Source organism: Zonotrichia leucophrys, chromosome 3 (genome assembly GCF_028769735.1).
Source record: "Zonotrichia leucophrys gambelii isolate GWCS_2022_RI chromosome 3, RI_Zleu_2.0, whole genome shotgun sequence".
In the NCBI taxonomy this organism is placed as follows: Eukaryota; Metazoa; Chordata; class Aves; order Passeriformes; family Passerellidae; genus Zonotrichia; species Zonotrichia leucophrys.
Window position 1 is genome coordinate 44,915,489 of NC_088172.1, and position 27,963 is coordinate 44,943,451.

A 27,963-nucleotide genomic window follows, 5' to 3' on the forward strand; every position below is an offset into this window, starting at 1 on the left:
TTTCACTGAACAGAAACTCTCATATGTGTTTGTTTATCAGAAATTCAAAGCTCTCATGTACCTTCAAAATATTTTCCCTTACACAATCTGCACAATTTTTCTTTTTTTTCCTACAGCTCCTCAAAAGAGTGAGCAGCATTGATAATCAACTGTCTCTTCTAACAGAGTTGAATTTAAAATGCTAGACATTCGTTTAGTGCGCTGCAAGGAGTCTGTGGCTTTGTTAGATCTGCAGCATAAAGAACCAATTTTTCTTATCCTAATCCTATGGCTGTCTGAAAAAGGTGACACACAGTAACACATAATGATAAGAAAAGCTACTGCTGCCAAAGGCAGTAAGATACCAAAGCCAGATGATTAAACCATTCCAAATCTTTCCCAGAAGACAAGAGGAAGCAAAGGTCCAAAGTTTTTTTCATAGAAGTTATCTTGCTATAAAACCTTCAGAACAAAACCCACATGAAGACACATATACACTTTTGCTTTAATAAACCATTCTTATTATTTACAGAAAAAATGGGGTAATGCATATTTTAAAACCTTTAACTTTGGGGTTTTTTTGTCTGTTTAATTCATTCTTTGTTGGTTTTTTTTTGTTGTTGTTGTTGTCAAGAGGACAGACGCAGTTTTCTTTAAAAATAAATGGGATTTTTTGTGCAATCTACACAGCTCTAATGGCTACACAATTTTTATTTAGCCTGAAGAACAGGCACCACACACACTTGACCCCTGTACAATCAAAACTCTGTTCTCACAATGACAAGTTGGGCTACAGAGCTGCACCAAAAGAGGAAACAGAGCAATAGACTTTTCCACCTTCAGGACTTGCCATACACTTGGATTGGATGGAATTAACAAAAATACGTAACCAAAACTCTCCTCTGACCTTAATGAAGTCAGAAAATGTAAAGCAAAAACAATTCACAAAAGCAGAAAATATAAAATTAAAATTGCTCCAGGTTTACCATATTTTTGGCATCACTAATTCCTTCAGCCTGCACTGAGCAATGCACATTTGAGCTGCACCTAGTGCCTGCTGAATGCAGGTGGGGAATTTGTTCCTGGCCTCTCAGCCCCATCCTTGCTCCAAGCTGTCCCCTGGGGATCTGCACAGGTGAGCCCACCAATGAGATGTGCCTGCCTCAGCTTCTTGAGGGGGTACAGAGAATCCTGGCTGGGTCATTTCACCTGTGGGAGCAGGAATGTGAAGTTCAGTGTTGAGCCTGGATCTACAAGATGCTCCACAGTTCAGCTAACACAGGGGTCAGCAGTAAGTGATCCCCACATCACCTTGTGTGAGCTGGTAGCCCGTGTATTTGAGGTTACCTTTCAAGTCTGAGGCAGGGAAAAAAGGACAAGGTACTCTTTAGCTGTGAGATGAAATCATGGAAAAGCGCCAAATATCATGTGGTTGTCAAAAGCATAAATCACTCTGAAATCCCTAGGAAGAGTGAAGACTTGTAGAAAGTTCTAGGTCAAAATTTCAGAAAACTCTTGCTAAAGTTTAAGCATTCTGGAAATTTGGGTCAAGCCAAATGTCTGTAATACAGCTACAAAACACGTAAGTATCTCTTCCTTTCTACAGGGGTTAAAGGTTTGCACTGCTCTTTAGTGACAAGCCACAGTGCTGTGGTTTCAGTGCCCCTGTAGTCTCTTCAATTCATCAGGTGCAGCAGCCTGCCAGGAAAGATGCTCAGGGAATCCTGAACAAGATACAACTGCTCTCAAGCACCCAGCAACATTTCAAACAGAAGCTTTCTAGCAGGTCTCCACAGGGATCTTCAAATGTTTATACAAAAGGAAATCTCCAGAAAACTGAAGAGTCCACTGAGAAATAAAGGAAGATTTTATGTTAAGCACTTTCTAGACAGCTGATATATATAAAAAAAAGATTATGATGCACTAGTTGTAATAAATGCAATTTTTATCACACTTGTCTTTTCCAATGTGCCTAGACTTATCTGAATTTATGATTCATGTTTTTACTGTATCTGCTAAAAAGAAAAAAATGAAAACCTTTGGGGCTGAGTTTTCAGCTCAAGAGAGGAAAGAAAAATAATTTGATGACTACACTGGCTAAGAAATTATCATTTTGGCTTGCTTTTAAATTTCATAAGTGCTCACTAGATATTATTGTGGACATGTCAGTTTGACATTAACTCTTTTAAATAATTATTTTGTTGTACAGAATAAAGCTACTTGACCATAGTAATGAAATCATCCTTTTGGACAGCACATAGTTAATTCTGTAAAAGAATGACAGCAAGGCCACAGAGTCTACCTTCCCCATCAGGAATCTGTCCTTCTACCAATAGTTTGCCTATTCTCTCCTTTTATGATGAAAAAGATTTAAACTTGGAGGAATGACAGGGTTCTCATAATGTTAAATGTAAGCACAAATAAAAGCATACCTCAACAGAGTAGTTTCCATGGAACACAGCTTGAGTTTTGTACTAAACTCCAGCAATGATGTTCACGCACTGATGCAGCTCTGCTGAAGGCAGTGAAATCAAGCTTGAAAGGGTTTTTGCAGGGGGCAGCTTTAGAACCCCCATGACACCGACTTAAATCTACAGATATTGAGAGAAAGGTCTCTGCCTCACTTTTTCTGCTAAATAATGAGTATGATTCTTCTGAGAATCAATACACTAGAAGCTTTCTAGACAGTAATTCTCCAGTTCTTCAGTTGCTCATAATGTGTGTGTGTGTATATATATATATAGCAATATATCTCCAGACTCCAAAAATCCATTTTAAAGAAACATTTCCTCTTAAATGCACATCACTGCAAAGGTTTTATGTGTGCAGACCAGTGCAAGCTTAAGAAATATGATTAATTTGCACATGGCTGGGCATGTAACATCACAGCTTTGCAATAGCATTCCCAGAGCCAGAATTACATCCATGTATTTCTGCTGTATTATTGCTTGAACTAGCCCATATTCTGCTTAGGTCTTAAAGCAAAGTGTTTATAGACACCTGCAAAAATGTAATAATGAAAAGTAAATGCACAAGCCTTAGCTGTTTGAGAGATACTGAAACATTTTTTGATAGAAAAACACAATAGGTTTGTAGGGTTTAAATCTAAGGTCCATTTCACTAGACCAAGTATGGTTATAGAATAAAAACATATTCATTCAATGAAACTAAGACTATGTGTTATTTCCACAACCCTTAACTCATTAATCCTCATCTCAAGCCTGCTCCTCACCACCCTATCCCAATTAGATCTCCTTTTAGTTTTTGTTTCTTCCTTGCCATCACTCTTTTGTTTCAATTTCCCAGCTTAATAAACATAACTTGTAGTAATTATCTATATAGATATTGCTTTAAAACAGGGAAGTGTGGGAACCTTGGTCAGAAATTATGGTTTTTTATATGATAGCCTTTTTTCCAAATCTGGTGCTCTTTGCAGTGTATAAAAACATTCATCTCCATGAAAGAAGTGAGAAAAAATAGCAAGACAGGATTTTAATCAATACTGATCTTGATTGAGTTTGATCACAGCACTTGACATTTTGAGCAAGTCTGGAAGTACACTCACAGTGACTCAGGCTCTGCCAAGAGTCTTTAGAGGTGTAACGGGACATCATTGACTTAGGTGGGAATATTCTACTTTTTTTGTTTTCCTTACACACCTATGATAAGGCAATAAAATGCATTAACTTCATTTTGTAGTTAATCTTCTTACCAAAGCTTCAGTAATGCTGTTTTATTGGTGATTTATTTTAGGCTTTGCTTGTCTTCTTTTTTTTTTTTCTTGACAGAAGGAAAATGGTTTTATCAACATGCTTATATATTAAAAACAAACAAACAAACAAAACCCCCAAAAATTAACCCCCCCCCCCCAAAATTATTAAGTGTTTGAGATCATTGTTTTGAAATTAAGGTCATCAGATGCCATCAAAATATACCCAGGGAGCTGGTGCAGGCATGGATAATGTGTCACTTTTAGAAAGAGCAGTATTCATTTATACTCTCATATGGACATATCAGGGAAAGTTGTAAAGAGCAGATTTTTTCAAGGTGCAGAAAATGAGGTTCATAAAAACATGCATTCACTAATCACTCTGTGTATAAATGAGCAGGAATGTTGCTAATGGCTCCTTCTCCTCTAGAGGCCCATACTACAGCATTAAAATGTGAGTGGGACAGATGTAGACACCTAAGCTTGATGGGTCTGGGATCCAGAAATGATCTTCTGCTCATTGCACCTATTTCTTTTTATCACTGCATGTTTATAAAAAAACAAAGCTCAGTTAATTAAAAAAAATAGGTAGAGATGCAAAGCAATCAGATTTTTCAAGCTAACTTTCCCAGTTTTTAACTGATTTTCTGAGACGGTCAGGCTCCTTCTCCTCTTTATCTCTGAGGACTCATTTCCTTCCTTCTCATGTATGACAAAAATCTTTTGGAGCTACTGAATCAGGAAGACTCTGCTCTGTGTAATTCTCATATTGCACTGAGCACTGCTGTGTTTGAGGACTTCCAGGGAATATAAGTGATGTGACTAACTTCTGTCATTTGCTTTGGTTTGGGTTTCTTCTCTCCTATCCTTCTCCAGGATGAGGAGTTATTCACTGTTTTGTTTGGATTTGTTGGGAGTTTTGGGGTATTTTTTGTGATACAAAGGTATATTGTGGTGTGCTTTTGGTAGAGAGAAAAGGTTAAAGTCTTGCACTATAACAAAGGTAGCAAATTTTGGAAGACCTATCAATCCATGTGGGAATTCATTAAAAATTTTAGTTGACCAAAGTCCCCAAGAAATCTCTGCTATCTGCACAGATGAGCTGTACCCTTCTTATAGAAGTCCTAGTCCACAGGGAAGGAAATATGTTCCTGATGTCTGTCTTGGGGATCTCTGCAGCTACCATGGGCTCAGGTCATTGAGTATCATCAAAGTGAAAATTGCCACTTTTGGTTCTCAGCCTCAGCTCACAGTGTGTGCCCACTGCTACTGATGCAATTAGAAGGTAAACTTGAATGACTGTCACTGTATGAGAACTGATAAATTACTTCGTTAAAAAAAACAGACATAAGGAAAAACTAATGTGGGATTCAAGTAAGAACAAAATGATTATGTTTACCAAGCAAAGGGTTGGATAAATGTGGGAGAAGGGGAGGTTTCTTTTATGAACTCTGATTATCTCATGGGGAAAAAACCCTGACATTCATACTTAGATCAGAACAATTTGAGCTTTAAGGCATTCTTTTAATCAACAAGCTCATCTGATGAAATGCTGTAGGATTTGCTTATATATCAAAGGAGTTCCCTAGAGATTTAAGCAATGTAACTGAATGCAATTAAAAGATCAGTTGTAAACACCATTTGTGATACAGTTTGTTTGCTGTGCTTTGTAAGATAAGTTTGGTTAATAACACATGAACCTGTGGTGGTTGACAAGACAGTAAAGTATTGAACTGTAGTGCAAGAAAAGGATTACCCTAGGAGCCTGCTAGAGATGCAACCATTCAGCTATCTTGGATCTGATGGTCTGTAAAAAGAGAACAGAGAAACTATTATGCCAAGGTTCACATCCAAGAATGGAATCATTTATGAACAACCTTTCTGGGCCTAATTCGTTCCTGAATTAAACCTCAAGTAATGTCATTGAAGTCAATGGGGTTATGCAGGGCATAAGTCAGTGGAGCAAATTACCTCTCTGTCTTGAAGCCAAGAAACAAAAGGGAAGAGGGATCCAATAAAGGAGAGATGAAATGCTGATATTAGCTGAATGCCACTTCTTGGTACAGTGTGTTCTTTGTGTCCAGCAGTGAATATTTCATCCTTCCCAGGTGTAAAATCTTCCCAGCAGCACTGTAAGGCCGATTTATAATAAATGACAAAATTAATGGTTTAGTTCCGTTGTAATGCAGCTTCTAGGATTCCAACAGGAATTTAAACTGTGAGCAGACAACACATATGCCTTCAGTGTGATCTCCAAATCCAGTCTTGATATTTTTAGGAAAACCTTCAGGCTGACCTTTTTTTCCCCCTTTTGCCATCTCCTACCCATACAAATATTAGAAGGTAGCATTTGTAGGTATAGGTAGCTTTCTACATAGAAAACTGACAGAAATTACAGGAATATCTGTGTAAGAGCTGGAAAAAAACTAGGTATAGTCACTGCCTCAGGTATGAAGGCACTACAAAATATAATGGATTTTTTTGCATTTAATTTATATATGGGTAATATTAAGGGCTCTAAGAACCCACAGTATTGCAGTGATTGTACAAATGCCTTGGATTAACAAAAAAAAAAAAATCCATTTTGACTAACCAGCATTCATAATACATGGTCTCTCAAATTTCACTTCTTCTACTGTCCAACCACTGATTACTCAAACTGAAGTCAAGATCATCATCTCCCTCAGCTGGAGATTATGGGCTTTGCACCACTCCCAGAGAGCTCACTCCTGGCTGAAGCCTCTAGGCATTTTTATTATCCATATAAAGAGCAAATTCCCGAAGTGTACAGATGGTTTTGCAGCTCATGAAAATATCTCAGTGAGGTGGCCTGTGCAGAATGACACACTTTGGCAGCACGGCTCACTTTTCTCCACACAGAGATCAAATAACTGGAATTCTTTAGACATCCTGCCATGCAAACTTCAGTGATGAGCTAAAGGATGAAAAATTTCTTATAATGGAGTAGAGAAAACTCTTCAGACCTACATGAAAGGAAGTTGGTTAAAGCAGGCAACATGTGACACGTGTTGCTGCTCCAGTATTTGTTCTTTTATTTCTGCAACAACACAACTTGCTGGAAGGACCAGCAGCTGACTCACATGACATTTGGCCTGTTGCATGTATGATATTGGCCATTTATTCCTTTTTTTATTATCGGTTTTTTTTCAGGTGGTACTTCAATAACTACTCCAGATTTTCATTTTCTTTAAATCCCATTGCTCCTGTTTACAATTCAATTCTGGGCATGCTCTGCAGAGAGGATTGAAAGGAACAAGATACAAATTTGCCAGCTGCTATGTGAGATGCTGATGTAAACACATTCAGGACTATCCAAAGTGACTTGTGTTACGAGCCTTGGAGACTATTGCAGATATGGGAACAAGTTCTATTAATTCACAGCCCTAATTTCAACTGATAAAATATCATTATAAAGCTGGTTTACAAGTGCACTGAATTTGTCCTTGATTTAGTTGGCACAGTTCTGATTTAAAAAAAAATTCTGCTAGAGGGCCAGGTTTTGTTGGGTAGCAAATCTGATTTTGACAGAAATATTTACATTTTCAGTAGCTAAAGCTCATCCATCCAAATACTCATCCATTTTTGTTTTTTTTTCAATGATTTAAAAGATGTTAACTAGGTATTGGAAAAATTTTGATCAATTTTTGGAAGTTTTATTGAAGGATGTGTTTTTCAAGAAAGATGCAAAATTCCCCTATTTCTAATTAAAATTATTAAACTGTTGTGGAGAATTATCTTTACCTCCTCAAAGGAAGTCTGTTGAATTTTGTTGTTTCTATTTCTATAGTCACTTTTCTAAAGCCATCTCTTGTTTCTCTATGGTATCAGTCTTACATCTAACACTATTACATTTTGTTTCAGCTGGCAGGCTTCATCTATGCCTGTTATGTTGTGAAGTGTATTACTGAAGAAGAGGACAGCTGTAAGTACTAAAGCTTTATTACATACAAAATGAATTCTTTTTTTCTTTTTTTTAATCACCTCTCCACTATGCTGGCTCTTGCTGACTTCAACCTAAATGCCATATTATACTGTAGCCAGTTTATGTTTTCTGTCCATCCTTCTTGGTCTAAAATCCGGAAATTCTGAGACAAAGGAGGAATGAAATACTGGTTTAAACATACACCTCTCTCCTGGAAAGATCATTGCAACTCTTTATCTCATTACTTATCTTAAGACATAAAACAAGGGGTTTTTTGGTTTTTGTTTTTGGTTGGTTTTTTTTTAATAAAAAGAAAGAAAGAAATCTCAATTATATCTCAAATACAAGTTGTTTTTTTTTTTCCTTGCACCAGGCTTTTATTAACTATATTCAGAGTAATTGGTTACAACTGAAGTTATAGTTCTTTTGTGTTGGCATTTATGTTGTCCTGTAAAAGCAATTCTGGCAAAAAAAATACTTTAGATCATTGCAGGACTTTAATTTATGAGAGGTTAAACAGTAGAGCTCCTCTTTGTTCCTACTCCTCCCAGGGTGCACTTACATGAAGTGAAATGATTTCATATTGATGTAGATTTGTGTTTCTTCTGCTTATTTATATCAGTAGAATCCTGTTGAGCAAAATTTGCTCTTATTGCATTCTGTAGAGTCAACCCATTTCATTTTTTTCTCTACTCTAACCCAGACTTTTTTAAAAAGGTCCACTGCAGCATTTCACTACATCTTGGGATTCATACTAAAGCACTTTAGAAACAAGTATCAGAACTGCATGTAACTTTGATAAAATATACATGAATCCTAGGGAGAGCTCTGCAACAGGAAGCTAAAGGGTTTTTATTTGATTGAGAGCACTGCTAGGACTGGTGGGGGTTCCTTTGTGTGTTCTCCTGTGTGGAAAATAGCTACAACCCTGTAATCTATTGGCAATACAGTGTCACTGTGAACCATCAAGGGGAGATTTAATGCTGAAATCAAACCACCACACTTTGGAGGTCGTTTCGACTATGCTCATTTCAGTTGTCTTTGTGTTTCTGTGGAAGCGAGGAAGGTATAAAGAGTACAAAGGGGTTGGGAAGCTGTGTGGAGCAGGGCCATGTCGCAAATAGACTTTTCTGTTTAGAGAAGTACTCTGTCAAATGTATTTTCTCCTGCTTTCCCATTAAGTGCATTCATTATCCACAGAGTTGAAGGAGAGTTATTCCTTGTCTCCCAAAAATGGAATCCCATTCAATACTGTTCTGCCCTCTCCTCTAAGGGCTTAAATATTTTTTTCACTATTCTCTAATGCTTTGGGGCACTATGAAATAAGTAAAAAGCAAGGAAGGGACTTGAGATTTGGCTCACCAATCAAGCGCAGAAGTCAGAGCACATTTGGGAGATCTCTCCCATGGTTCATAAAGCAGCATTCCTGGCAGAAATGCCACAGCCAATATGGTATTGTTTTCTTCTCTCTGCACCAAGAGCTCCCTGTTGTTCAGCAGCCATAGATTGTCATGCTTCTTTCAATATTTTCTTGCTATCACCTTGACTATTGTGTCATTACTTTTGTCATTTAGATTTCATTATTACTTTGTACACCCCAGCCACATTCTCCTCATCCAGTCAAAGAGCACCTCACCCATCTGCCAGCGCCTCTCTGAGGCACCAGGGTGAATCCCCACCCAGTGCAATGATGCCAGCACAAGCTCAGGTGCTGCAGCTTCCCCTCTGCTGAGGTTTGGAAGCTTGGCTGGCCAAAAAGGGAAAGGGAACGTCTGTGGCTGAGTTGTGCCAACAGTGTAATAATCCTCAGATTGGATCTGGCCCCTCGAGGTATCATAAAATTAAGACAGCTTCAGTTTCTATGGAGAGGCCTCATGAAGTAGCAAGTAAGAATGATTCTAGTTCTCTCTCTGCTCAGACATCCACTGACAGCCAGAGCCTGCAGTCTATACAAATACTCCCTGCTCAGGTTTAATTTAAAATTATTTTATTTTCTTAGATACATTTTCATGCTTTTTCCATCCCTTTTGGCAACACATGCATCTATCGTGTTCTTCTGAGAAGTGTATCCCTTATGGATGTCATGTCATTTAGTATTTGTAAGGATAAACATGTTGGGTCATACCAAACTCTCATTTAGTCACAAGTCCTTTCTGATGAGATAGAACCAAGAGAAAAAGCCTTTTGCTTTTCACGATGGTCAAAGTGAGCACCCATACACTCAATTCCATTTCTTCTGCTTTGCTAATGGGCCATGGGAACAACAGCAGTCCAAAAGAGAAGCAAAAGAAGCACAAACACTGAACTTGGCAGAACTGAGCAGCAAGGCATAAGACCGGAGAAAAAGCCATGCAATGTCCAAGAGCCAAACCCAGGCATGTTCCAGATTTTAACCAGATGAAGATATTGACACTGCTCTGGAGTATGGAAAGTGTCTCATCTCCTGTTGGCACAGAGCCTCAACTGTAAAAACACAGTCAAGTTGCTCTTAAGCTGCTTCAGCTGAATTAGCTTTGCTCTCAAAGTAATTGGAACAAGCTGAAAGAATTACTATTTCTCCATTCCTTATGCAGATTTTATTAAGAGAAAAAATGAAGTAGGGTAGAATTAAGCAAACATTTCACTAAGATTAACCTGCTCTAATCTCACTAAAGGATTAAGAATGGAACAATACAGTGATAAAATCATGGTCATAACTAGGACTGAATCAGCAAGCCTAGAGGTTTTAATTACTCACACACCAAATAAATCCAGCTGCATGGCCCCTAAATCAAAGCTCAAGCCTGTGCTACCTTTCATGAGAACAATCTGCTTTGGTTAATTCTGCACCAAGGATTAAAGAGGAAGTTGCTTTGTCTCCTGGTATGACCCCAGAAGTGCTCTGGTGCACACCAGAGTCAAACTGCAGCACCCATGTCTTCCCAAGGGGCAGACAAGAGCAGCTTTTCCATGGCTGCTTCTCTCAGTGGAGGTTTACCACTCCCAAATATTTTCCCTGTGGATGCATAAGAAGGTGGAACTCTGAAGGTTGGAGTGCCTCTGGTCTTTTTCTGGGAAAGACAAGGGAGTGCAGGTCCCTAGCAACATTGCTGCCAGCTCTACACTCTCTTCTGTCACATTCACATTTTCTGAAAAATGCCTTCACCCAGGATTTTTCTCCTGGGAAGCTGAGAAGCCCCAGAGAAAAATGGAAACAATAATCATCTCATTTGCTTCTCCTCTGTTTTGCTCATCTGGAATGTGTTTGGAGATTGTTTACCCATAGGTGATTGTTTCATTGGTTTCTGGTGTGAGTGTTTACACTCATTGGCCAATCAGTGCCAAGCTGTGCTGGGACTCTGGAGAGAGTCGCAAGTTTTCATTATTATCTTTTTAGCATTCTGTAAGTATCCTTTCTGTATTCTTTGGTATGGTTTAATATTCTTTAATATAATATAGTATCATAAAATAATAAATTAGCCTTCTGAGAAAATGGAGTCAGATTCATCATTCCTTCCTGCCATGGGGGTCCCAGCAAATACAATAACTCCTCTTCACCACTGCCATTGGAATGCCTAAGCCATTGCCATTCTTAGCTTATTAGCATTATTAGCTGCAGCAATTAAAAATAAACCATGAAAATGTCAGCAACAGCCATTACTTGGAGGCATTCAATGACTGTGAACTTGTTGGAGCTCCTCGTTTTTCTCCCAAAATCATGTTAGGCCTGCATTTTTCAAAGGCTGCACATTATTTTTAATAACATCGAAACGTTCCTTTAATGTGCATTTGCTCGCTAGCAATTTGGCTCCCTGCTATAAGCTGCTACTGCCTTGCTAAAAGAAAATTCAACATATTTCTGAAAACTTCATTAACTGTATAGACATTTTGCGGGGAACACTGGAATATAAGCAGTCAAGCAGCATCCTCCCAGGGGTTTTGTATCTAGCAATTAAGAAAGAAACCTAGGTTACGGAAATGAGAATGTTGCACTCACAGGTTCTGTTGAGAGTAAGGAGATTTGCTTGTTACTTTGCTTGTTGGCTAGGAATGAACCTCAGCTAAGAGAAAATCTCTAATTTAGTCTGTGTCTCAGTGTAAAATCCTAACCTAGAAGGCTCTCTTGCTGACCCAGAGAGGGAGCAGAAATAGCGTTTACCTACTATTAGGCAATGGCAAGGCTATCAGAGAACAAATATGGCCCCTCTGAATGTTCCCTTGTGTACCATGAGGTACAAACTTTGCACCACCTGATGCTAACAGTGATCCAGCCTGCACATACACTTTCTTCTTTTCTCCTGGCATTGTTTCCAGTTAAACTGCAAAGCAAAAGGAATTGCAACTTTGTCTAGAAGATTTTTGCTGCACATTTCCTGGAACCCTGCTACAGGGGATGTCTTGGCACAGAAGTGAAGCTCTATATAACCCTTTAAAATTCTTTCACTCCTCCCCCTCCAATAAAAATTCTGATTAAAGACCGCATTTGAATTACTGAAAATGTTCAGCAAGACAGCAATACCCTAGATAGGAAATATCTTTTGATAAACAATAAAGCATTATGTGCCAATCAACTTGGTGCCAAACAATATTCCACTCTGGGATCCACGCTGACCTGGGAAGTACAAAAAGTGATGACAAAGATTTTCTTTTAAAAGACAGTATTAAATCCATTATATGTGAGAGAAGCGAAATTTGGCATGCACGTGGGATAGACAGAAAAACATTTTCTTTTTATCTCTGTTATAGGCAATCTTCCACCTTTGGGCAGGTTGTTTAACCTCTCCATACTTCTGTTTCCCATATTTAAAATGGGAAATAATTGCAGGGACAAACTCACAGGCGTGTTGCTTCATAACTTTGAGCGTCTGGGATGAAAGCACTATTGAAGTGCAGAATATGCTCAGGTATCGCTTTTTTTCTGTGCCAAATGCTTGTCACAATCTGCTTAGTGAGACATTACAGAGAAATAATACCCCAGCTTCCATTCCTACTTAAAAAAATCTCTAAAACAAAGAGAAAGAGAAACTGGTAGCAAACATTTGAGTATTAATACTGCTTCTTTGTTTCCCATCCCAAGTTTGTGGTTCCCAGAATTTCTTGACGGTAATTTGCTGTTCATGGACTTCCTTAGCCACAAGAGGTCTAGCTGTATTTAGTTTCCCATAGTGGTCTTTTCTTCTTGAAAGTTCCAACTATGTATGAAACAAGAAAGGTTTTATAGAACAGCCTCCTGACCCAAGGAGATCTCATACCTCTGCTATACACTTCCTTTGTTTTGCACCTACCATTTGTGTAGTGGGTCCTGAGTCTGTTGTTTTCTCTGGAAAACACCAAAGATTCCATCTTCACCTTTTCCATGCTGGCGCAGTTGGCATCCATCTCACACTCCTACAGCCACATTAAGTAGGCCTGCAGCTTAAATTAACAATCAAGATTTCCAGCACAGTCAGTGGAGGCAGGGATGCAACCCCAAAGAGCAACATGCCCTATCTGTGGTAGACCCCTCTCTCATGACACAAGGAATCACTGGTCTGACTTGTTTTGTTGAACAGCCTGCAGAGACAGCGCAGCAACAAATAATAATAGGAACAAGTAAAAGCCAATATTTAAAACACAGTTATTCTCCAAACTGCTGAACAGGTCATTGTGAATGGGAATGCAAGAAATATGCTACAATTTTGAAGCTTCAGCTTGTTTTTGCTCAGCTGTGCTCTTCAATTTACAGCCTGCAGCTCAATTAGAAGCTTTTTCTATTTACTTGTTTCATTTAGTGTGGTGACTGCTACATGATCTAAGTAAACCAGAGGGAGGAAAATGGGATGCCTTTGGCTGTCAGTATGCTGATAGAAGTGTGGAGGGAGAAAAGCCTTTGAAATCCCAGGATGCTACTTCATGTTTGTCATCCTAAGGACAGCTGCCTTGGAGAGCCGCGATGCCACCAGGAACATTTAGGAAATTCCCTGACACGCCTGTACAACATCAATCTTTTGCACATATCAATAGCTGGTTCCTGTGTTGTTATTTCCAGTCATGTCCTGTCTGGGAGGGGGCCCCTCACGGAGCAGAAGGCTGGTGTTGAGCGTCTCGTTCTCCTCGGCACAGAGCGCAGGCAATCTTTGTCCCCTAAGGTGCGTGTGCTCGCTGCTTCCGAGGCACAGGCTGAAAACGTCTGAGCTGCAGAGTGCAGGCTGAAGCACAGGGGAACAAGTTTATGGCAGGAAGATATGACAAGTGAAACCGGCTGCATTTGAGATGCAAATGGAGCTGAGCAGTCCAAGGTGTCACAGCCTGCTCTGCGATCATTTGGCACAGCACTGCAGAGAGAAACAAACTTAAAAGCTCTGAGGAGGTGCAGTTTGTTTAAATAATGGCAAGTAATTAGTCTGAAGACAAAATCAGTGATGGCATTTTATAATTACAATTAATTTAAAGGTTAATTTCCTTTGGTGCTAAAGTCTTATTTAAAACATTTACCAGGAAGGGAAATTAGGATGTTACTATCTAGATGCATGGAATGCTTCTGGGAATCCATGCCTATTATCACTAGAAAATTAGGTTAGACTCAAAGTGGGAATTTCAATTCATTTTAGTGTATAATAGATGGTGGTCAGGGCCTTGAGTCAGAAGGTTTGCTTAGGGTAGACTGTATGATTTGCATTTTCTTTGTTTGTGGGATTAATTGCAAATGTTTCTAACAAAAGGGCTGGGTTTATACATGAACAAGCTTGACATGAAAAGAAAATTGGTTATGGATTGCTGCCTTCGTAACTAATGAAGTTGATGCTCAAGGAATCCCTAGGAGACAGGGTTGTGGTATGAGACAAATATATAAATAAAATCACACAAGGGAAAATGGTGGCATTGCTGGCTTCATCTCTGATGATTTCTTTTCTCCCTCTCCTGTCTTCCCTGCCACTCCCCCCGCATCCATCACCACCTCCTTTGGGGATTGTCAACTCCAAGTTTAAAAATGTCTAAATAACATAATGTAAAGCTTGAAGGAAGTAACATTTCCATTCCAGCAGCTCATCACAATGCAATACCGCTTAATAAAATCATTGCATTGTAACAGCCGGGGAAATATACTTACCTTACATTTTTTTTGACTATAGATCACACAATTTTTACCTATTCAAGAATGACATTGCAGAAAATATCTGCCCATGTCAATAGTGAATGAACTGATAACATCTGTTTTTTTGAAGAAAGATACATTTCATACCAAACCATTGGGAAAATATTACTCTTAATAAATTATTTATTTCAGGAGAGGAGCACAAAGGCATTCAGACCATGAAACAATGTCCCAGGCAGTTGTGTCAAGCCAGTGGCAGAAATTAGGTAGTAACTAGTGATGGTTCTGATAACAAAGGCTACAGATCATTTGAAGCAATGCTCAGGTTGTTGATGCAGCTGAATAGGGTGTGGTCTTCCTAGACATGGAAATATTTTGACATTGGAAGAAAAAAAAGCTCATATTCAAAATCAGGGAAAAATTAGCAAAATCTGAAGCTCTCCACAAGCTGAAAATTGCTTGCAAAATACTTCCAGGCATGTTTTGTTCTGGTGCTGGTGAAAGACTCCATTTCAACATCAGTACTTTCCTGCTACTTTGCACTGAACATGGAGGGCTGTCTTTGAAAGGAGACTCTCCAATGGGGAGCATCTCCCCCTTCATCCCCTGAGGAAGAAGAGAGACAGGTTTTGGATTCTGAAGAGGAACAGCCTGCAAGTGGCCATGTGGGGCTGCTGCCCCCTTCCCCACCCTGGTGTCCAACCCTTTGAGGGCCGCTGGCTGCCTTCTTAGGGTTTAGGTGGGTTAGTGGGTGAACGGCAGGTCCTGGCTATCCAAGATCACTCCAGGCTGACAGATAGCAGAGTCTTGGAGAGGAATGGTGATGAGCTGCTGTGGGTGGACCAGACTAATTAATTATTTCCAGTGGCTCTGCAAAGGACACCTGCCCACAGCCTTAGTGTCCTTCCTGCTGAGACAGTCAGTGTGAGCTCCTTGCAGTTTCCTACATGCCATGAACATAGCTTTGTACTAAATTATTTTTATCAGCATGACTCCTGTTAAAGTTTTCCTTATTGCTTTTCCTTTCAAATATCTAGATAGGTCTTCATTTGCATTGGATTGTTAACTTTCATAGATTTGGACCTTAATTCTCCCCTTTGTTGCACCTACTAATGACTCTTTTTCTAATTTATTAGTGTGGCAGTCACACTTGGAGGCCACTGCCCCAGGCATTTTCTTTTTCCTTCTTTTCTTCTCTTTATTGCTCACCCCGAGCAGTGATCTGGCTAAGAACAATTTTTCCTAACAACTCATTTGATAACTTCTACAATAATTCAGTCTACCACTCATTTAATCCTTAGAATGATTAAAATCTATATGGCAGGGCTATATTTTTTTGCTCAGCACTTAGGGATGAAAATTTGAATGCAAATGGCTGTTATCCAGCAATGCTCAGGTCTATCCAGTTTAGAAAAATAATATATTGTTCAGACTATTATTGTTCTCTTAGCTTATTATTGTTCTCTTGCCCTCTTAGCTGATTGCAGGTCTTTTACTGATTCTTTCTTTACTAAGCATCAGAAAAGCCCCACTGCAGGTTTAGAAACAATCCTTGCAAAGCCTCACAGAGGTCAGGCAGCAACCCTATTTCCAGATGTACAGGCTGACAGGTGGCTTGCTGTATTTGCCAGGTATAAAAGGCAGTGCTGGCCATTTCTCATTGCTGCAGCTATGCTCCAGATGTTTCCACCTGCCCTTTGGTCCTTATTCCTGCCTGCCTTATCCCTGGTCCCAGTTTCTACCTTCAGCCACCTTGGGCTCATGCCTCCCAGTCTTTGCTTGGTTAGTCCTGACTACTTTTATCCCAGCTCCTTTCTGCTCAGCAAGCACCTTGGTTCCCATCCTCTCAACATGGTTCCCACTATTGGCCAGCCTTGCCTTGCAGAGGCCTTGCTCCAGAGCATGGTCTTCCTCATGTCATGGTCCAAGAATCAGCCGCTGACCAGACGCCTTCTCCACCTGCAAATCTGAGACAAATTGTGACTTGTCTAATTTCTGGACCCACAGCACCATTCATCTTGGTATTTTCTGCTGGGTACAACCATGAGCTGGATACACCTGGAAAGCAATATCTGCATATCTGTTGCTGGATAACTGTAGGGAGCAACAGGCAGAGACCCCTGCCTGTATTTCTGTGAGGGCAGAAACACCAGATCATATTTATTAGACTTCACAAACCTGAGTACCTCCCCACTCCTACATCTTATCTCAGAAGAGCTGATAAAAGACTCAGCCAGGGGATCAGCAGAAATAGAGACAGAAGAAGATGCTGCCTTACACCAACAAGAAACACGATAAAAGGAGAAAAAATTGGAGGACAAGGCCCTGTGAAGTAAAAAATTACTGAATCATTTTGACTATCATACAAGTAAACAGTATGAAAATAGTGGCAGTGGAGCAAAATCTGAGCTGAGAAACTCCATCAAAATTTGTGTAAGGGCTTCCCTTTGCAGCTCCAGTGGCCATTGTAGAGCTCACAAATGCCATGAGGTTACAGTTTCAAAATCTGAGGTTTTATATCCACCTTGCAAATGGCTGAGCTGAGAGCACTCACAGGCCCTTCATTACTGACTGCTTGGCAGAAATGCTGCTCATTGCACCACAAGAACTGGACATCATGTCCAAGTCCTTATGCCATTTCTGAATTCTCCTGTGACAGCAGAAAGGGCACAGCCTCATGTGCTGGCAGATGTCTCCTTCCCCATGTTTCCCTGGTGTTTGGCTCTACTGTGGTTTGAGAGCCTAAATCACTGTGTACTCAGCACAAAGACCAATAATGTTTGATTACCACTGTAAACAAACTTTATGGAGATCACATTCAAGCAAATCTCCTCCTGTGTGCTATTTTGTGGAACAGCCACCAGACCATTCTCACAGCATAAAAAGGCAGCAGCACTGAATTGTTTGGAAGTGTCTTCACCAAACGGAGAGCTGGGTAGCAGGATACTGGCAAAAATGGAAGAGCAAAGGTGTCCCCATATGTTTTTTAATATTTTTGCCCCATATGTCATTTCCAAGGTATTAAAACGAAACTTAATTTTACTTCCCTCCATTTATTTTTTTTCTCAATTTGGCCAGCTTTTAGCTACCGCTATTTATGCACAGCTCTCTCTTGCCTCACATACTTCTGCACCAGCACTGCCCTCAGTAATGTTATTAGCTGTAGTTTGTTTGCCATCTCTCCTTCCTTCCAGCTACACCTGCAGTGATGTACCTTGCTGTGACAGTGGAGCTCAACTGCAGTACTTCAAAAACCTGAGTCCAGGGAGCCAAGTCTTTGGCTCTGAGAGGTTGCAGATAAATTTAAGACCTCGCAGACCAGATGTAGGATATGAACACCACGTGTTGTCTCTCTGCTATACCACACAGGACATATGTCCAGTCATGGCGTGCACATGCACCTCCATGGTCATTAACTCTTTTTTTTAAAAGGTATCATCTTTATCATGGGTAATTCTAGGGTTTTTTATATTATTTTAGTAGATGCATGAATATAGTTAAGGACCATTGTAATGCCAAGCACTGGGGGGTTTTTTTCTGCATCGCATTTTAGTGGTCCTTCTAGATACTGTAGACTTCCAGAAATGGAAAATGAAAAACCCATTTATGCCTCTCATCCTGTCCTGAAGTACAGCAGAAACAGTGGGGACTCTGACTGTGAGCAAAGGTTGAAATTTCACATTCCTGTGGGTAATTATTGATAGAAAGTATGTCTCTACTTTGAGCCACATGTCTTGTGTTACATTTGTAACAGTCATATGTCTGACAAGACCCTTAACACAAGCAAAAGAAGAAAATAATCTGAAATTTTTTTAATGCATATTTCAGATAAGTAGTACTGCTATTATCCTATTCAAGTGCAGCTAGGAAAATAAAAATTTCAGCACACAATATTTCAAAGGTGGGTTTGCATGGCCAGGTTTTAAAGGGGGCCGCAGGGGTGTGTTCTGTGAAGAGCTACTAGAAGTTTCTCCTGTGGCTTCTGATAGAGCCAGTGTCACACAGCTCCAAGATGGACCTACTGCTGGCATGTCAGTGACAGGGGTAGTGCCTGTGGGATAAGAGATTAAAAAAGGGAAAAAAAATTGCATGATAACTCCAGTTGAAGAGTGGAATGGAGTGAGAGCAACAACCCTGCAGCCCAGGGAGGGCCATGGGGGAGCAGAGATCCACCCCAGCCCATGCAGGACCCCAGGCAGAGCAGGTGTGTGCCCAAAGGAGGCTGTGACCCTGTGGGGAGCCCGTGCTGGATCAGGCTCCTGTAAGGATCTGTGGCCCCAAGGAGAGAGGAGCCCACACCAGAGCAGGGCTGCTGGCAGGACTTGTGACCCTGAGGGGGCACCCACTGGAGCAGGCTGTGAAGAACTGCATCCCAAGGAAGGGACCTATTGGAGCAGTTCATGAAGAATTACAGCCTGTGGGAGGAATTCACATTGGAGAAGTTTTTGGAGGACTGTCTCCCATAGGAGGGACCCCACATTGAAGCAGAGGAAGCATATAAGGAGATCTTCCCCTGAGGAGGAAGGAGCAGCAGAGAGACTTGTGATGAACTGACCACAACCCCCATTCCTCATTCCCCGATGTCACTGGGGTGGAGAAGGCAGAGAATCAGGAGTTAAACCTGGGAAGAAAGTTTAATATTTGGCATTATTTCTCATGATATTGCTCTTCTTTGGTAATAATTCAAGGTTATCTTACCTGTGATGATAATTGCTGAGTGAACTCTCCCTGTGTCTGTCTGGACCCATGAACCTTTTGTTACATTTTCTCTCTCCTATTCATCTGAGGAGGGAAGCAACAGAGTGGCTTTGGTGGACAACTGGTGTTCATCCAGGGTCAAACCACCACAAAAGCAATTGTATTTTGTTTGTAAGTTCATGTGTGCTTTTACTAAAGTGAAACACAGCATGAGCCTCTTGTGATATCAGTGACATGTAAGATGAATGTACGATAGAGTAGTCAAAAAAAGTGTTTGATGTACGAGGCTAGGGATGGACACCTCTGTACTGATTCAGCTAATGAGCCTTGTTTTATTCATCTGATGTTATGGCTGCCAGGAATGTATCAGTTGTATGACATTTCAGTGACCTTTCAGGCACAGCCAGGATAAAATGCCTGCAGAAAGGGCAGCCTGCTGCATGCTTTAAGAAACCAGCTCAGAGTCCACAGGGAGCTTTTAGCACAGTCTGGACACCACGGGGTTCGCAGTGCTGAGAAGCAGCCGCCATGAAGAAACCTTGCTGCAAACAAATTGATGAAATCCTTTTGTGCTGGAGTTCACTTTCTATTACCTCCCTTCACCTACCTTGCAAAGCTTGTTGTTGCCTGCAAGAAGCAATTGTATGTCTCCAGTGAGGTCATGGTCGTACTCGCTGCCCTGCCATCGTTTGGTTACACACATGGCAGCTTCTATAGTGAGCTGAACACAGAAATGTTTCTACAACCTTGCTTTGTTTGCAGCTTGGCAATCTGGCTTACTAACACTCTGTGCCTGCTCTGTACAGCAGGGCAAAGCCACCATGCACAAACAGGTATTCAGCACGCATCTTTCCCTCATGCTCACACAAAATCATTTTTCTCAAAGAAATCTTTTTCTCAACACATTGGTTTAGCCTTCTGAAAACAGCCCTGGAGACAAGCTTTTGCCCCACATCTAGAAAGCAGAGTGTCTATGCCTGCAGCCTACTAATAATGTTTTACAGGTTGCTTGAAATAAAATGTTCTAGGAAAGTACAAGAAGAAATGCAAAGCTGGACAAATGAGTATAAGCAATATCCCTAAAGTGACATGAGCTGACAACAGTGAGGCACTGATCCAACACAGGCATTTTCTGACTTGTGTTGTCAGGGGTCAAGAGTAACAAAAAGAGAAGAAAATTGGGCAAGCAAACAACAAACCATACCTGCAGCAAAACATATGTCCATACTTTTTTCTGCAATCTTTGTATTTGAATTGTGGGGTTTTTTTTTTCTCCCAGCCTAGCACTTCACTAAACAATATTCTTCATTTTCTGCCTGTAAACTTAGTATGTTCCCATAGACATGATAACATTTTGATAAAGGTATTCTGATTGTTACAGACATTGATTAAGTGGAATGCAACAAATAGCATTTGTCTTTATTTCAGCAAGATATTGACATTATAAAAGGTTTTGTAAGAAGTTCAGGAAAGTACTGTCCAGATGCAATCAGCATAGGTGGAGTGCAGAACTGTTTAAAATTCTATTTGAAATGTAGTTACAAAGCAGATGGGACATTTCAGATGGGATCCCACTGGAACCTCAGCTAGGGAAATAATTCTCTTCATTATTTTTATTAACAACAATGAGGATAGAAGAGAAAATGTGTGTAAAAATTTTAAGATTAAACTAGACTGGGAAGGGTACAAGCACTTGTGAATATAGGATTAGAAGTCAAAATAATCTTGAGAAGTAGCTTGAAATCAAGAAGGTGAAATTCAGTACAGACAAGTGCAAAAGAACTCCTGTGGGAAAGAATCAATCATCTTCAAATAAAATATAGACTAGGCTAGGCTACAGTTAGTGTCAAAACAAAAAATAAAGGGCTGATTATTAAGCATTTGTGTGATGATGTTGAAAAAAGAAATTGGAAACCAAACCCAAATGACACAAAACAAGAACAACAAAAACAAGGAAAAAAAAATCCCAACCAAACATACAAACCCCAGAACCTACTGAATTATTTCAGGTAGTGAACAGAAGACTGTATGGCAGTTGTCCCAGTAAATCCTGATTTGTGCACCCCACTGTAAGAAAAACATAAGTAAACTGAGGAAGTATCTTCAGGATTCAAAATGTAGAGGCTTGCACAACATGAGCTGTGAAAAAAATTTGAAATAACTAGGTTTGCTTAAACCTGAAAACAATGGATGGTGTGAAATACATTTTTTAAAGGTTTAAAAAGTTATAAGAGAAAAAAATGCCTCATTTTTCTTCATATCCATAGGGAGAAAAGGCCAAAATATAGATAAGTAGTTAATTTGCAGGAAATTACATTTAAATTAGACATTAGGAAATTAGGCACAGGGAAAAGCAACACGGAGAGGCTACAGAACCTCCTTCATTAGAGATGTCAGGGATTAATTTAGTAACACATCTTTCTGGGATAGGAATACACATAATGCTGCTACAGGGCACAGAAATGGCTAAATTATTTCTGCAGGGGCCATTCTTGCCAGCAAAGAATGACTTTATGACAGATTCAACATGTGTGCAGTTGCAATGGAGACATACTGTACCCAGGCAGTCCAGTGTTTTAGTAGCTCTTTGCTTGCAGAGTAAGTGGTAAATGGAGGCATATAAGAATTTGATATTTTGATAAATATCTGGAATGGCTGAAACTGTATTGATAAGTGTGACTGAGTGTGGCACAAATTGGGGGGTACCTTAGTATTAAAACAACTTTATAAATGCAAGTGTTAAGGAGTCCAACCACTGTGGAATTTTTCAAACCATGTAAATTTACTTTTTTGTTGTTTGTGACTGTAACTGCATTTTAGATCTACAAGAAGTTGTTTTCTATCAAATAGCCTTTTCTTTTTCTTTTTTTCTCTTTGCTTTTAATGTACACAGAGCCAGTCTGTCAGTAGCATTGACCAGACGTGAAAAATGCACTTCCATACCTGAACTCTTTGGCGCTTTTCTATCAAAGTAAAGTCCAATTCAGACCTGTGATGTAAGAGACAATACTTCAGGGACAAGAACTGCTCCCAAATAACCCCTATAAGCCGATAGTTGAGTCTCCTGGGACAAAGGAAGCAAATGGCACCATTTTACCTGTGCAAAGAAAGTGTTTTAGCAGAGATATAGGGGTCTTGGGCTCAGCTGAGATTGAATTTTCCTGGAAATTGTTTAAAACAAACATGAGAAGGCCATCAGAAGCTGGCAATTGTGTGAATTAATAAATAACTCCCACCCTACAACCTTCTTGCAGACCTTCAGCATCTTGTGAGAAATGCTGGTTTCCTTACATCTGTGAAGTTTCATCTCAGATAAATTGTTCCAAATCTCTGTTCATGCATTTCAACCCAAATGTCAAAACAGGGAATCAGAGAAACTTCTGTCTCTGAGACAGAGTTGGATCAATGCACTCTCTCCTCTACATCCTCTGCTGAGCCATGGTATGACAGCAAGCCAGCCACAGTAATCAGTCAGAAGCATTCATGCCCATAAATAAATGGTTTTCAGCAGTTGTAATGTCTAAATAGCATGTTGTGTTGTATTAGTGAGGTGGTCTACTTGAAAAAGAGGGATGTGTGGTTATTTCTGGTGGAAAGATGGTTGTTATAAATGCTTTACTGTTTTTATGTGGTTTTAAAATTGAATGGATTTTAAAAGGAAAGGGAAAAAAGGGATACTTTGCCTTTCTTTACTTTTTTACTGTTTTTCTGTATCTTCCCAATTAGCTGGTCTAATATTAACAGATTATTAGAGGACCTGTCAAAAATAATCTGTGTACTGGGTGGTTCTTGAATGATAATGCCTATCAGTTCTGAAAAGATGTTGCTAATGAAAGCAATTTCTCCCCTTTCAGTTGATTTCATAGGTGGATTTGACTCTTATGGCTATCAAGGTCCACAGAAGACATCTCATTTACAGCTGCAGCCCATGTATATGTAAGTACTTAACTTCTAGGATATTCAGCAGAGTGGCAGCCTGATATTAAAGTATCATTAAGCTGAAAGATGGCATGACTTAAAAATTCGGAATAGTCAGAAGCCTTTTTTGATGGACTGAATTCAAGTTACACTTAGGAACCAACATTACTCTTGTGTTGAATTAGAATGATTTCTTAGGGCACGATATCATGTGTCACAGTTTTTCAAACAGCATCCAGCTCTCACCTGATTTTTCCCTATTTTCATTCAGGCAGATTCCACTCAGAGACAGCGACAATTTTGTGTAGAAAAAACACTAATCATATGTGACAAACCTTGGCTGTGAAAAAAAGTGGATTTTTATGAAGTTTTATTAAAAGTTCAGAAACTTGCTAATTTAGTGGATGCATTTAGCATTTGTCTTACCAGAGCATCTGTTCACCAAGGCACCTCTGTACCTCATTTCCAGTTTCCACATTTCAAAAAGCCGAAACAAATGTAACAACATATGGCTTTTAAAACTAGTTTGAATAGAAGACAGTATTTTACCTAACCATTGAGTGACAACTCCATGGTAGAGTGCAATCTGATATGTTTGGGAGTTAAATGAACAAACAAATCTCAGCTCATACACACAGCTGATGCACAACCATAGACCAGCCCAGGAACAATCGTCTCCAAATCAACTGAAATGCAGAACAGTCCTGACTGCCCAGATAAATCTTACCTCACTGCTGCAGCCTTTGGAAATATTTTTTATTTGCCATCAATGCCCTACACACTAAAAGCACAGCACCACACAACTCATAAAGGGGCAACAGTTAAATTTTTTCCTTTGTTTCTCATCTGAACATTTCTTTTGTGGAAAAGAACTAAGTTCAAGCAAACAGTAGCCATCCCAACACACAATTCCACCCACCTTTGAATGCAATTTCATTTCTTTGGATTAGTGGAAGCAAGTCTACTAATGGATTAGTGTATTTTTGAATGGAATCTCGCATTTACTCCTTTATCAGTGGCACAATCTGTTCTGTGTTGGTGTTTGGAACTGGGCCCTTCAGGAGCTTTGCTAGGAGCTTTTTAATAATCTCAAATTACAATGGTGCATATCTCCAATGTCGTCTCAGCTTCAGCTTCCCATCTGTCTGTGCTCAAGTAAATATTTTTCACCTGCACTTTTGGCACAGTGCTGCACATTTAGAAAATGTTATTTCCTTCATAGTTTTATATGAGGTACATAGGTACTTAGAACAATTCTGATCTTATCTCTTTCTCAGTATACCATACCTTGTCATCAACATATGGAGCCCTCTAGCTATTATCCCATTCTCTTTATGCTCTCAGTGTTTCTTCCAGAACACCAGATTGCATTTACTATGCATCTTCATACTGACTGGAAAGAAAACTAGACCTGTGAAAAAAAAAAACAAAAAAAGAAGGCAATAGTTTTCAGCCTGTAGCTTAGATGAAGAGATAGATGATTAATCCATGTAAACTGTGTTTTCTCTTATTCCAATGCTGCATGCTCACTGGAGTATAGGTGATTTAGCTGTCTTTAACAAGAGACAGAAAACAGAATGTGAGTGGACATTTTGTTCAATCAACCCGCAAAAATATTGCCATGTCCCAGCCACAGTCAAATAAAGACACTTCATGTTTCCCTCTGACTGTATAGTGTTTGACAGGGCTCTCTAAGTTTGCTACAATCTGTCCTTAAGAAGCTTTTATGGCATTTAGGAATACCTTTCTTTATTTGCAGCTGAGGCACACTAGTAACACATGCATATGTATTCACATTGCAGTTGCTCTGTAAATGTAGGCAGTCCATTAGGTAATGGAGTGACAAATTCGAATGTCAAATTAATCAAGTCAAGGTTTGATCTGCTTGTAGCTCTCTTTACAGCAATATTATGTATTAGAAATCAAAACATGCTGATATAACAACAGGCCTTTAAAATACCAAGTATTTTAAAGCTTTATTTGTTGGGAGGAAAGATTTGGTTCCCTATGGAGTTTGTTCCCCAAATATCACCAATATAAACCTTCACAGTATTCAAGGAAAGAAAGAAAAACACGGAGAGGAGAGGAGAGGAGAGGAGAGGAGAGGAGAGGAGAGGAGAGGAGAGGAGAGGAGAGGAGAGGAGAGGAGAGGAGAGGAGAGGAGAGGAGAGGAGAGGAGAGGAGAGGAGAGGAGAGGAGAGGAGAGGAAGGAGGAGAGGAGAGGAGAGGAGAGGAGAGGAGAGGAGAGGAGAGGAGAGGAGAGGAGAGGAGAGGAGAGGAGAGGAGAGGAGAGGAGAGGAGAGGAGAGGAGAGGAGAGGAGAGGAGAGGAGAGGAGAGGAGAGGAGAGGAGAGGAGAGGAGAGGAGAGGCATAATCATGGCTTTCCAAGCCATAATCATGTCCATCTAGGATACAACTGTACCCATGTATGTCCATATATGTGTATTCATATAACTATTTCCATAATTTTATCAGTTGCTACACAATGTCTTTGGATTCATAGGCAACAGAAGATATATTAAGCATAATATATGGAAGATATATTATCATCCCATCTAATTCCGGCAGAAGATCAAGAAAATACAGAGATCACTTTTTGCCAGCACTGCATCCTGTCCTATTCAGACTCACATTGGGCACATCTCATATGGAGCTCTGGATTTATTAGAGAAATTGAACAGGAGACAGGTGCCTTTAAATCATCTGATAGCTAACTATATGCAGAAGCACAACAGCAGTTTGTTCTCTATGCTGTGGTGTGCTGGGCATGCTGCAAAATGGAAGGAGAGCATATGGCCTCCTCTTTGAAGAGCTCACCAAAACAATATCACCTTCTAATGGTTGTTCAGATTCTTTCAAAATACAAATTTCAACATGTAGTTCAGTAATACAGAACAGAGAAGCCCCTATATATTTACCAGATTGATTCATATGCAGAACTAGTACAAATCTTAAAGGCATCCAGAATTTTGTGTTAGGTCTCAGTCATTATCCACTGCTTGCTGATATGAATTGATTTAATGGATTGCAATGACAGAAGTCCTTCAATAGAAACTTATTTCTTTGGAAAGTCAGACAGTTTTTCATCTAAGTGATTGAAATCAATTTTAAGTCCTTTATACATGCACTATTTACCTATTCTTCTGAAGGAATGCTGGGTTTACTAATTGCTAACTGTTAAGACATACTGTTTTGTAACCAGTTCTTCCTGTGTGCTAAAGTTAGGACTTCATTTTGTTAATGTGGAGGTTATATTGAACCAACTTACATGTGCAAATTTTATTAATTTATTCAGGCTTCTCATATTTACATTTTTATTCTGTCATCAGGATTATTTCATCTAAAGATTTATTACTTTTTATTTGTGATTTTCATCAATCAAGCTCTACTTTTCAGAACATTCTAATTCAGTTTAAACACACATAGTTGCTTTCTGTGGTGTTTCATCAGTTATGCAAAACTACCCTAAATGAACAGGATATCTAAGGAAAAGAAGAACCTTGGTTTCTGAAAAAGAAATATTATCTTTAGATAGTTAATTAAAGTGACTATCTCTAGCTACTGTTACCTTTAATAGTCTAGAATTATTAGATTCAGACTCACATTGAAGTTTTTTTCCTCTATGTTTTAGGCTTTAAATTCCAATCAAAGTTTTCCTTATCACCTCTTCCAATTTAATATTTAATTTAAATCAGTTTACTTTTTAAAGTGAAAAATATATGCAATTTAAAACTATGCTTGGGGAAGAGTTCTTATGGTGACATTTCTCTACCTGTTATAAATGGGATTTTTTTATTATTTAAGTGCCAACAGTGTGCTCTATGCTGTCCAAGCCAAGAAGCCTAGACAGTCCCTTCAAAATGAATACGCTTTTTGAACAGAATGGGATGCTCATGTACCTCCTTGCAGTGTGGCCACAGCTGATGTACTCAAAAGCAGCTTCCTGGCATTCTGTGCCGGAGATGCCAGTGCTCATTTCCAGACCATGGGAGAAGGACACAATAAGATGGCGGAAATCAATTGTCAAGACAAAATTCTCCTCATGGGAGGTGACGGAGGAAGGTGACTAAACACTCCCTGACACTGATTCTGCTGCACATGAAAAAAACCAGTGGTAGTTGTGGAACAAGACTGCACTGCATGATCACTGCTCTAAAAACAGTAGGAAGGAGGGAGGGGAGAGAGATCTTTCTTTATGTTCTTCACACTGAACTTGTTTGTTCGAGAAAAGAAGAAGTGAAGCAAAAAAACCCCATGCATGTCTGATGTTGATGCCTAATGCACTGGAGAAATTGCTCAAAAGCAGTGCAGCCCTGAAGTGAAGCATGCTTTCCTCCTATTGTGAAGCCTAAGAATATTTGCAGTATCTGTATTCCTGCACGCACACACACACACACACATATAGGCATTTGTCTAGATAATTGCACAAACTGAAAGCGCTACCTACTTCACCATTCACTGAAAGTATAAATGAAACACAAAACAAAAAAAGACACTAAAACTAGCACCTTGAGTATAACCACCATGACACTCCACATGTTCACGCAGTACAAACTTCTGTGTAATTATGACCTCATGTTTTGGGATTCAGACACATTTAAATAACCTACCACCTGAGCTTTCACTATCAACAAACAACATCTTGTCAATTTTAGACTGAAA

General features: G+C 39.6%; 1 protein-coding gene across 2 annotated transcripts in view; it reads left to right on the plus strand.

Annotated features, from left to right (window-relative positions):
- Positions 1–27,963, plus strand: part of NKAIN2 (sodium/potassium transporting ATPase interacting 2) — a 525,151-nt gene that overhangs the window by 488,038 nt on the left and 9,150 nt on the right. For both annotated transcript variants that reach the window (XR_010439542.1, XM_064707983.1), the window contains exons 5-6: positions 7,571–7,631; positions 23,238–23,319. Coding sequence is in view for 1 of the 2 variants with exons in the window: in XM_064707983.1 (XP_064564053.1) it covers positions 7,571–7,631; positions 23,238–23,319 (143 nt within the window). In the remaining variant the exon portion in view is untranslated. The remainder of the gene's footprint in view (positions 1–7,570; positions 7,632–23,237; positions 23,320–27,963) is intronic.